This window comes from Coregonus clupeaformis, chromosome 17 (assembly GCF_020615455.1).
Source record: "Coregonus clupeaformis isolate EN_2021a chromosome 17, ASM2061545v1, whole genome shotgun sequence".
NCBI lineage: Eukaryota > Metazoa > Chordata > Actinopteri > Salmoniformes > Salmonidae > Coregonus > Coregonus clupeaformis.
The window spans coordinates 28,882,879-28,895,109 of NC_059208.1; the positions used below are offsets into that span (position 1 = coordinate 28,882,879).

At 44.3% G+C, this 12,231-nt stretch overlaps 1 protein-coding gene across 1 annotated transcript in view; it reads right to left on the bottom strand.

Moving 5' to 3' along the window:
* Window positions 1-12,231, bottom strand: part of LOC121586238 (dynein axonemal heavy chain 5-like) — a 79,955-nt gene that overhangs the window by 36,795 nt on the left and 30,929 nt on the right. Inside the window, 17 exon segments of the mRNA XM_045226272.1 lie at window positions 315-555; window positions 644-882; window positions 2,944-3,006; window positions 3,169-3,290; window positions 3,293-3,386; window positions 3,685-3,920; window positions 5,076-5,277; window positions 7,097-7,333; window positions 7,826-8,022; window positions 8,196-8,453; window positions 8,680-8,845; window positions 9,248-9,393; window positions 9,718-9,889; window positions 10,167-10,373; window positions 10,990-11,311; window positions 11,408-11,493; window positions 11,601-11,708. Of these exon segments, the coding sequence (XP_045082207.1) occupies window positions 315-555; window positions 644-882; window positions 2,944-3,006; window positions 3,169-3,290; window positions 3,293-3,386; window positions 3,685-3,920; window positions 5,076-5,277; window positions 7,097-7,333; window positions 7,826-8,022; window positions 8,196-8,453; window positions 8,680-8,845; window positions 9,248-9,393; window positions 9,718-9,889; window positions 10,167-10,373; window positions 10,990-11,311; window positions 11,408-11,493; window positions 11,601-11,708 (3,096 nt within the window).

Consider the following 12,231-nt stretch of genomic DNA (forward strand, 5'->3'; position numbering starts at 1 on the left):
TATAGAGAATGTATGTTAGGCTGAGTAGGCTATAGAGAATGTATGTTAGGCTGAGTAGGCTATAGAGAATGTATGTTAGGCTGAGTAGGCTATAGAGAATGTATGTTAGGCTGAGTAGGCTATAGAGAATGTATGTTAGGCTGAGTAGGCTATAGAGAATGTATGTTAGGCTGAGTAGGCTATAGAGAATGTATGTTAGGCTGAGTAGGCTATAGAGAATGTATGTTAGGCTGAGTAGGCTATAGAGAATCAATTACCTGGTTCCTTCCCGGGTTTCAGCACCAACAACAGCAACAACAATAATCCATAATCACCTCAATTTCCTCTTTGCATTTGAGGAGTGGCGCTTCCATGATGTTGCGCAGCTTGAAGGTGTCAGTCTCCACCTCGAAGCTGTGTCCTGTCACCTCGGTGATTCTCTTCCAGTGACGCGTCATCATGGCCTTATTGGTCATCAGTTCCAGTAGGGGGCAGCACTCGTTGATCTCGTCTATACTTTTCTTCAGGTCAAGGAATGCCTGCCACTCTTTCAGGGCACGGGGCAGCTTGCGACAACTGGAAATGGAGGGCGAAAAAATGTGATTATTTATCCATTTCTGTGTAAATGTCTCTCATGGTCTGGGTTGTAGTTTGATTTCCTTACCGCGTCTGGAAGTCTAGAAGTTCGTTATTGATCCTCTCTATTTGGATGTCGGCCCAGAGGATGTCATAGTACCCGTTGACGGTGTCGATGACGCTGTTGTAGAGTCCGTAGAGCTTCTGGAGGAGGGTGAGCTGCCTCCTGATCTCCAGCAGCTGAGGGTGTTGGGTCACAGGCAGGCCAAACAGCTCCTCTCCACCAGTGTAGGTGATGTACTTACGGAACAGGTTGTCAAAGCGATTCTGACCAAATGAAATGAGAAGTACAGTAAAGTGTATGAATGGTCACATATATCATTTCCAAAACCATACAACACACAATAATACAATCATGCATGTTGTTGTCTTTGTTAAATGCTATAGAAATAAGTCATACATAATATTAATGCTCACAAAAAATAAGGCACAGAACATCTGAATGAAAACCTCTGTGAATGTATCAACTTAAACTAAGTGCTGCAGAGTAGTATATACAGTTGAAGTCAGAAGTTTACATTCACTTAGGTTGGAGTCATTAAAACTCGTTTTTCAACCACTCAACAAATTCCTTGTTAAAAAACTATAGTTTTGGCAAGTCGATTAGGACATCTACTTTGTGCATGAAACAAGTCATTCTTCCAACAATTGTTTACAGACAGCTTATTTCACTTATAATTCACTGTATCACAATTCCAGTGGGCCAGAACACTAAGTTCACTGTGCCTTTAAACAGCTTGGAAAATTCCAGAAAATTACGTCATGGCTTTAGAAGCTTCTGATAGGCTAATTGACATCATTTGAGTCCATTGGAGGTGTACCTGTGGATGTATTTCAAGGCCTACCTTCAAACTCAGTGCCTCTTTGCTTGACATCATGGGAAAATCAAAAGAAATCAGCCAAGACCTCAGAAAAATTATTATAGACCTCCACAAGTCTGGTTCGTCCTTGGGAGCAATTTCCAAATGCCTGAAGGTACCACGTTCATCTGTCCAAACAATAGTACGCAAGTATAAACACCAAGGGACCACGCAGCCGTCATACCGCTCAGGAAGGAGACGCGTTCTGTCTCCTAGAGATTAACGTACTTTGGTGCAAAAAGTGCAAATCAATCCCAGAACAACAGCAAAGGACCTTGTGAAGATGCTGGAGGAAACAGGTACAAAAGTATCTATATCCACAGTAAAACGAGTCCTATATCAACATAACCTGAAAGGCCGCTCAGCAAGGAAGAAGCCACTGCTCCAAAACCGCCATAAAAAAGCCAGACTACGGTTTGCAACTGCACATGGGGATAAAGATCGTACTTTTTGGAGAAATGTCCTCTGGTCTGATGAAACAAAAATAGAACTGTTTGGCCATAATGACCATCGTTATGTTTGGAGGAAAAAGGGGGATGCTTGCAAGCCGAAGAACACCATCCCAGCCGTGAAGCACAGGGGTGGCAGCATCATGCTGTGGGGGTGCTTTGCTGCAGGAGGGACTGGTGCACTTCACAAAATAGATGGCATCATGAGGAAGGAAGATTATGTGGATATATTGAAGCAACATCTCAAGACATTAGTCAGGAAGTTAAAGCTTGGTCGCAAATGGGTCTTCCAAATGGACAATGACCCCAAGCATACTTCCAAAGTTGTGGCAAAATGGCTTAAGGACAACAAAGTCAAGGTATTGGAGTGGCCATCACAAAGCACTGACCTCAATCCTATTGAAAATCTGTGGGCAGAACTGAAAAAGCGTGTGCGAGCAAGGAGGCCTACAAACCTGACTCAGTTACACCAGCTCTGTCAGGAGGAATGGGACAAAATTCATCCAACTTATTGTGGGAAGCTTGTGGAAGGCTACCCGAAACGTTTGACCCAAGTTAGTGGTCCTCTGTAGCTCAGCTGGTAGAGCACGGCGCTTGTAACGCCAAGGTAGTGGGTTCGATCCCCGGGACCACCCATACACAAAAAAAAAAAATGTATGCACGCATGACTGTAAGTCGCTTTGGATAAAAGTGTCTGCTAAATGGCATATTATATTATATTATAAACAATTTAAAGGCAATGCTACCAAATACTAATTGAGTGTATGTAAACTTCTGACCCACTGGGAATGTGATGAAAGAAATACAAGCTGAAATAAATCATTCTCTCTACTATTATGCTGACATTTCACATTCTTAAAATAAAGTGGTGATCCTAACTGACCTAAAACAGGGAATTTTTACTAGGATTAAATTTCAGGAATTGTGAAAAACTGAGTTTAAATGTATTTAGCTAAGGTGTATGTAAACTTCCGACTTCAACTGTAGATTCCTCTCTTGAAGATGCACACTGTACTCACCTGGAACATGATGAGTCTGTCACTAGCGTCTTGGGGAGCCAGTCCGACAACCATGGGACCGTCCTGGGAATGAAACGAAGCCTGTGTCAGCAATTAGCTAGCAGTCTTATTTAGAGCGTGCCAAGTTAACTGTAACAGAAATAGAAATGACTAAAACCGAGACAGCCTTGGAGTTAGGTGTAGCTGTGAGTAACAGCTAGAACGAGCTGTGAGACGTGTCTGAACCTTGTCATAGTCCTGATAGAAGTGTCCACAGTCCTCCACGAACGTCTGTACGTTGTCTATGAGCTCTCCTCTGAAGTTGGGCTGCAGGGACACCAGCTCATTCTGGACCTCGGTGCTGCGGCTAGCAGCTTCTCCCAGGTATAGCGCAGCGTGTCCATCTTCTCTGCCTCCTCCTTCGCCACTACCAGGCCGTACTTATGGAGCATGGCATAGGACTCCTAGGAAAGGGGAAGGGGAATGTACAGTACTGAACAGATACATAGTACAACACAGGTCTCCAATGGCTTCTCACAACCAAATACAGACAGCAAGGACTTAATCGAACTATGGGCATATCCTAACTTCCACCTAAGTTGAATTTTCACCCATTGATATCAATGCACGTCTAAGTGGAAATTTGACTTAGGTGGGAATTAAGGTTTGCCTCCTACTAAATGAAAGCGGACATTTCAGATAGTCTCAGTGAATTATTCATACAGTATCTCTCTGAAAGAAGTGTGCATTTGTGTACCCTACCTCTATGGGTCCCACTTGGAAGTCAATGGAGATCTGCTGCTCTCTGATCTCCTTCAGCGATGCCATGGCGATGCGGATGTCATCCAAGTCTTTGATTGGTCGGTTCAGTTTCTTTGCCGCTTCGTCCACTAACGTGAAGATGTTCTCCATATCTGTTCGGTACTTCCTGTTACAGTGCAGGCCGTAGTCCACCATCCAGCTCTTTGTCTCCGCAGTCAGGGCCATCTTCAGGTCAGCTGTTAGACAACAAATCAGATATTAGTCTGATAATAGTCAGATATTCATGCAATGTTGAAAAATGAAATAACAGTATTATGAAATACTACTAAGAACATGTGCAGTCATATTTGGCAGGGTTGTCTTTTAAGGTTAATGCAGTGGATTAGCAGTGAATTGCTTTGAAATAGCCTGAAATTTCAAATAACTTGGAGAAAGTTGTAGAGAGTTAGATTCAGATTTTTCAGGGGGTGCTGCAGCACCCTCAGCACCCCTACTTCCCACGGCTATGTATCTTTATAAAGGGCCAGTGCTCCCACAGTGATGTATTCTACCTGTATAGAGGGCCAGTGCTCCCACAGTGATGTACTCTACCTGTATAGAGGGCCAGTGCTCCCACAGCGATGTATTCTACCTGTATAGAGGGCCAGAGATCCTACAGTGATGTATTCTACCTGTATAAAGGGCCAGAGATCCTACAGTGATGTATTCTACCTGTATAAAGGGCCAGAGATCCTACAGCGATGTATTCTACCTGTATAGAGGGCCAGAGATCCTACAGTGATGTATTCTACCTGTATAAAGGGCCAGAGATCCTACAGCGATGTATTCTACCTGTATAGAGGGCCAGAGATCCTACAGTGATGTACTCTACCTGTATAGAGGGTCAGAGATCCTACAGCGATGTATTCTACCTGTATAGAGGGCCAGAGATCCTACAGTGATGTACTCTAACTGTATAGAGGGCCAGAGATCCTACAGCGATGTATTCTACCTGTATAGAGGGCCAGATATCCTACAGCGATGTATTCTACCTGTATAGAGGGCCAGAGATCCTACAGCGATGTATTCTACCTGTATAGAGGGCCAGAGATCCTACAGCGATGTATTCTACCTGTATAGAGGGCCAGAGCTCCTACAGTGATGTATTCTACCTGTATAGAGGGCCAGAGATCCTACAGCGATGTATTCTACCTGTATAGAGGGCCAGAGATCCTACAGCGATGTATTCTACCTGTATAGAGGACCAGAGATCCTACAGCGATGTATTCTACCTGTATAGAGGGCCAGAGATCCTACAGCGATGTATTCTACCTGTATAGAGGGCCAGAGATCCTACAGCGATGTATTCTACCTGTATAGAGGGCCAGAGATCCTACAGCGATGTATTCTACCTGTATAGAGTGCCAGAGCTCCTACAGTGATGTACTCAGGCTCAGCGTTGATCTCCAGCTCCAGGTCTTTGTAGTAGAGGATCTGAGACTCAAACTCAGACAGCAGAGGGCTGCCCTGGCTGAACTTCTGGATGGTGTCCTCTCTCTCCTTCCTCCAGATGTGGTGGTAACGACTGAAGCGGTCCAGAGCATTCATCACCTCCTGGTCAACAACAACACAACAGCCAGGTCTTAAATGCACTTTCAATCAAGTTTTAATTGATTTGATTTAGGTCTCATTTCCACAGCAACATCTTAGGGGATAGGTATCAGTATCAAACACAAAATAGTTAGAATTTGGTACACTAAGGTCAGAAAGTTAGGAAAACAGGAGAAATATACTTTTTATTTTAGTTTTGTGTGTACACCTGTACAGTGGGGAAAAAAAGTATTTAGTCAGCCACCAATTGTGCATGTTCTCCCACTTAAAAAGATGAGAGAGGCCTGTAATTTTCATCATAGGTACACGTCAACTATGACAGACAAAATGAGATTTTTTTTTCCAGAAAATCACATTGTAGGATTTTTTATGAATTTATTTGCAAATTATGGTGGAAAATAACTATTTGGTCAATAACAACAGTTTCTCAATACTTTGTTATATACCCTTTGTTGGCAATGACACAGGTCAAACGTTTTCTGTAAGTCTTCACAAGGTTTTCACACACTGTTGCTGGTATTTTGGCCCATTCCTCCATGCAGATCTCCTCTAGAGCAGTGATGTTTTGGGGCTGTCGCTGGGCAACACGGACTTTCAACTCCCTCCAAAAATGTTCTATGGGGTTGAGATCTGGAGACTGGCTAGGCCACTCCAGGACCTTGAAATGCTTCTTACGAAGCCACTCCTTCGTTGCCCGGGCGGTGTGTTTGGGATCATTGTCATGCTGAAAGACCCAGCCACGTTTCATCTTCAATGCCCTTGCTGATGGAAGGAGGTTTTCACTCAAAAAATCACGATACATGGCCCCATTCATTCTTTCCTTTACACGGATCAGTTGTCCTGGTCCCTTTGCAGAAAAACAGCCCCAAAGCATGATGTTTCCACCCCCATGCTTCACAGTAGGTATGGTGTTCTTTGGATGCAACTCAGCATTCTTTGTCCTCCAAACACGACGAAGTTGAGTTTTTACCAAAAAGTTCTATTTTGGTTTCATCTGACCATATGACATTCTCCCAATCCTCTTCTGGATCATCCAAATGCACTCTAGCAAACTTCAGACGGGCCTGGACATGTACTGGCTTAAGCAGGGGGACACGTCTGGCACTGCAGGATTTGAGTCCCTGGCGGCGTAGTGTTACTGATGGTAGGCTTTGTTACTTTGGTCCCAGCTCTCTGCAGGTCATTCACTAGGTCCCCCCGTGTGGTTCTGGGATTTTTGCTCACCGTTCTTGTGATCATTTTGACCCCAAGGGGTGAGATCTTGTGTGGCGCCCCAGATCGAGGGAGATTATCAGTGGTCTTGTATGTCTTCCATTTCCTAATAATTGCTCCCACAGTTGATTTCTTCTAACCAAGCTGCTTACCTATTGCAGATTCAGTCTTCCCAGCCTGGTGCAGGTCTACAATTTTGTTTCTGGTGTCCTTTGACAGCTCTTTGGTCTTGGCCATAGTGGAGTTTGGAGTGTGACTGTTTGAGGTTGTGGACAGGTGTCTTTTATACTGATAACAAGTTCAAACAGGTGCCATTAATACAGGTAACGAGTGGAGGACAGAGGAGCCTCTTAAAGAAGAAGTTACAGGTCTGTGAGAGCCAGAAATCTTGCTTGTTTGTAGGTGACCAAATACTTATTTTCCACCATAATTTGCAAATAAATTCATTAAAAATCCTACAATGTGATTTTCTGGATTTTTTTTTCTCAATTTGTCTGTCATAGTTGACGTGTACCTATGATGAAAATTACAGGCCTCTCTCATCTTTTTAAGTAGGAGAACTTGCACAATTGGTGGCTGACTAAATACTTTTTTCCCCCACTGTATGTACCTTCTTGGTAGAGTTGATTGAGGTGCTGAGCACAGAAACCAGCTTGATGATCTCCTTGTTCTCAGACACACTCTTGTAGTAGTTCCTGGCCTGGAAGGGTATGGCCTGGGTCACAGAGGCGGAGATGTCTGAGGTACTGCCATCAGCCAGGCTCCTGTAGGTGGTCTCTCCGTCCTCTGAATCACTGTCACACTTGTCCTGTCTCAGAACAGCCATGCATCTCTCACTCATCTTCCTCTGTGTTGGCATAAACAGAATAATTAATGTTTGGTCTTTGTTTGAAGACTTACTAAAACCTTAATCTCATGATTGTGCAGATGTCACAGACATCTTAACGGCCCAGTGCAGTCAAAAAATGAGATTTTAATATTTTTTATATATATTTCCACACTATGGTGTTGGAATAATATGAAAATTATCATAATGCCCTTTTAGTGTACGAGCTGTTTGAAAAGACTGCCTGCCATTTCAGCCTGTTTTGGTGGGATGGAGTTTTAGCCTGGCAACAACAGCTAGTTTTCAGTTTTCCCCTCCCCACTCACAACACTCCCAGACATTCCTAACAAATTATTGCTTGAGAAATTGCTCTTTGCTAAGAAGCTATTTTTGTTTCTTTTTGACCATTTTAATTGAAAACAATCACAGTAAGGTACTTAATTGTTACCCAGAAATGATTTGATATTGAGATAAAAACTTCTGCATTGGAGCTGTAAGCCACAGCAAGCCCACCTTGGAGATCCTCTCCTTGCTCCACTGGCCGACTCCTTTGCTGACACTGACCACACACTCCACAGCCCGGTTCAGAGCCTGCTGGACCTCGTCCAGGGCTGGGACCATGGCGATGTTGGGGATGGACAGGGTCACACTGGTCCTGAAGATAGGCTGCTGACCACTGCCCTTCAGACGGCTGGGAGAATCACTCTCTGCTGTGGGGAGATGGGCTGGTATTGAAGTAGGGAGAAATGTAATGGGAAACCCTACCCTTCATGACGGCCCCACCTTACTCCAACATCTAAAGGGTGGAGCTCAAAGGGTGGCACTTTGTGACAACTGCTGATGTAAAAGGGGTTTATAAATATATTGGATTGATGGAACTTACCCAGGAAGTGCATGAGTGAGGAGGCGTGGATGCGTTTGCGGAGGGTCTCCAGGGTGTTGCGTGTGAGCCTCAGCAGGGCGTCCACGTTACGGTGGTTGAAGTGGGACAGAAGCTCTTGAGCCTCCTCCTTCATCACCTCCAGCAGGTCTCTCTTCTTCTTCCTCTTCCCCAGGGGAGACGGGGGGCCCGTGTTGCTGGCCGCCGTGGTGTTACGAGACAGCAGGTTGAGGTGACCCTCTGACTTACCCTCCTCCTCACCTGGGAAGAGGCATGAACACACGTGAGTACACCTGCATGTACACGCACTACGCACACAGGCATGGACACAGGCATGCACACTTTCTCATTTCTCATTTCTTTATGCACCTGAACAACCTTTTTGCTTTTGTACAATTTCACTTGCATTTTGCTGACCCGGTTATCACTCTCCGTTTGAGTTTTGCTGCATCATAATTATCACAGTTAAAACTGTAGGTTACTGTACCTTCACTCTCCACTTGGTCCATATCAGTCCTGCTCTCTTCTAGTAGTTTCTCCTCCCCCTCCTTGTGCAGTTCACACTCCAGCAGCATGTTGATGAGCTCGTTGGTTGCCTCCTCCACCAGGGAACTCTTGGTGTGGAGACTTTGAGCTCCCTTTATACACAGCTCCTACCATGACATACAAGAAGAAAGTACATGAGCCTATATCAGAGGTAGGCAAACTCTGTTCCTGGAGTTCTGCAGGTACTCTAACTAGGCACCACACCTGACCAACTGAGCTAGTTGATCAGTTCAGTGATCACACCTGGTCTTCCAGGTCGGTTAAATCAAACATGAAGTGCCTGCGGCACTCCAGGACCAGGGTTACCTACCCCTGGTCCTCCATGCATGAAGACTGTGTTTACACTGAACTAGTACTGAACTAAATATACTGTTTTGTCTGGTCAATGTTGTTAGCACTGACGATGAGTTACTGTGTTACCAATACAGACTGTTGATTATGCAATTATTATGCCTAACAAGCATTTGTGTGTATAACATATGAGTAATACAGAGGGAATCTTTGTTTACCCTGGTGGTCTGAACGAACTCATCACAGCTCAATGGTTCGTCCAGGGGCAGAACCCACAGTGTGGCTCCACTCATCTCCTGCAGCACAGCGTCTATCCTGAACTCCACCAGGTCATTCACTCTGTCCATCAGTAGCTCCAGGTCCGCTGGACACACAGGTTACAGGTCAGAGGTTATACACAGCACCACGGGGTCACCAGGGGTCACAAGGAAACAGCAGTGGGAAAAACAGGTTGAAACGATATCATTACAACCAGCTTTGCCCACTGGGACAGCAGATAGAACCTCTTCCAATGGGATATATTACATGAGTTGATCAGGCACAATTAGCTGCGATCAAATGCAGGCAGAGTTTAGGTGTGCTAACTGTGCTGGTTATTGTGGTGAGATTGTTCTGCCGTTTTATAGTATGGTGCTATGACAGAGCACAGTGCAGTGCTGACAAGGTTTGATTGGATTCGGTTACATACTGAGAGCGCTGTTGATGCGGCTGAGGTATTTATCGATGTTCAGTGAGGTCCAGTTGAGGGAGGTCAGGCCTGGTAGAATGGCTTCATCCACCTTAGCAACATGAGGCATCACCAGTTGCTCAAAGGCACTCTGGATCTTAGCCCGGACCCTGGCGTTCTCTGTCAGAACCAGCTGTGGATGGGTGTCAGAAATAGAGAAATTACTAATATTACTTAATGCCTGTCGTTATAATGCTTTCACCCTTATAATGTTTTCTAATCATCGCATTAAGATTTTCCTGACTAAATCCCAGCCCATAGGACTTTCTACTCAGTTCAAAGTGAATTGAAATAACAGCCCTTTTATTACTGTTGTTGAGTCTATATAAAGCTTTTTAAAGATAAAGGATACAGTATGATGCTCAATATGCTTCAGTTGATCAATAGGCATCATGGAATACCTAGTGTACCTGCAGCTTGTTGTAGTTCTTCTTGAGGGCATCTTGTTTCTGTTGTAAGATGACTGCGAAGGGAGGAATCTCCAGCCTCATCCTGGACATGCAGTCTGTCTCCCTGATCTGTGTCAGGATCTGGGGGTCAAAGTTGACAAACAGGTCCCCCGTATCGGGACATTTGACCAGTAAAGAGGCCTGGAGGCCCAGTCTGACCTCCTCGATCTGGGGAGTGAGAAAGAGTGAGAGAGAGAGCGACAAAGAGAGAGAGAGAGAGAGAGAGAGAGAGAGAGAGAGAGAGAGAGAGAGAGAGAGACAAAGAGAGAGAGAGACAGAGAGAGAGAGACAAAGAGAGAGAGATGTAGAGAGAGACAGAGAGAGACAGAGAGACAGAGAGAGAGAAATGGAGAGACAGCAAGAGTGAGAGAGTGAGAGAGAGAGTGATAGAGAGAGAGAGAGAGAGAGAGAGAGAGAGAGAGAGAGAGAGAGAGAGAGAGAGAGAGAGAGAGAGAGAGAGAGAGAGAGAGAGAGAGCAAGCGAGAGAGAGAGTATGAGTGATGTGAGTCATCTACAGTACGTCTGTGGGAAATCAACAAGTAAATCAAAAGTCATATCAGTCTTGCCAACTACGACAGCACAAACAGATCTGGGACCAGGCTCTAGATAAGGTACAGATAAGCATTAATAACAGTAACAGTTTTACGCTGCTATGCTACTGGTGTATAGGTCCAGCCAGTACACCAGAGACCATATCAAGCGTCTCAGAGCATGAATGCTGATTAATAATCAGTTTTGCCTTTAACATCACAATGAATAAGATAAGCAGGAGGGACTCTCTCACCTGCTTCATCCATCCATGGTGGTAAAGCATCTCAAACTCCAGCAGCACCCTGGCCACCCTGTTGTAGTTCTTGATGATGCGTTTGGCCTCGGGCGTAGCCAGCACCCCAGGGTCTTCCTGAAACAGATCCATGGGTTCCTGGATCCTCCGGTACAGCTGGCGGGCCCACAGGATCTTACCGGCTACCGGGGGCAGGTCCCGGCCAATGGGAGGCTCCATCTTCTGCTTGGTGTAGTTACGGGAAACCATTTCTATGTCCCTTCCATAATTTTGAAGGATCTGCTGATACTTCTCATCGATGCCCAGGTCTGGAATGCCCAGTCTTAGTGATGTAAGGGGAGATTTTGATATCAAATTGAGAATGAATGAAATGAATTAAAGGTTGGTTTGAAATAGAGGTGGACTGAAATAACGGTACCTTTCAAATTTCTTCAGTACATTCAAAGCCCTCTCTGTGTTTTGAATCTTATCGAATGTGTTATCCATGAAGGTCTTCAGCTGATTCTGAAAGCAAATGAACACAACAAACAATTGTGCAAGTAAATTATGAGATTATTTAGATGTGCTGTGTTATGATTTACCGGTAAGGTCGTTATAAAGTGTAAACTTACATGCAAGTCAGTGGTATTTTTACAAAACTCATCATAGTCCTGATCAAAGTCTGTTCTTCTCTGATCAAGGAAACTGTAGTGCTTTTTCTTCATAGTCATTACAATGCTCTGAAAATAAAAGACAGACAAGTTATTTTTCTAGTCTTTCCAAAACTCTTGAGGCTTTTGATAATTTATTGTGTCTGTATTCATTCCAACCAAAGTCAACAGACTGTCAACAATGTTTCAGTTGAATGTTGTGAAACTGTTGGGTTTAATTTCATTTTAACCAGAGTAGGAGGCTACATAATAGAGAATGTAGAATGATGATGACATGCAGGTTCTGGCTGGACACCATCCCTATTTAAAGATCCTCCATCTACAATAGCAGGGATGAACAGCAGCGTATAAAATAGCAGTAATTGCTCCGATGAGCAGCTTACCATAAAATATGTATATCCTGACTCTGGTGAACAAACTGTCAACTTTCACAAAAGGCCATCGGGACTCAGTAATGGATCAGCTTCTGCTCAATTATCTGACACACGGAAACGAAAACTAATGCTAAGTTCAACGCAATCAAATAAATTGAGGACAAAACAAATGTTTAGGTAAATGTTAAGATAAACACCAGTGAAATTAAATATAAAGT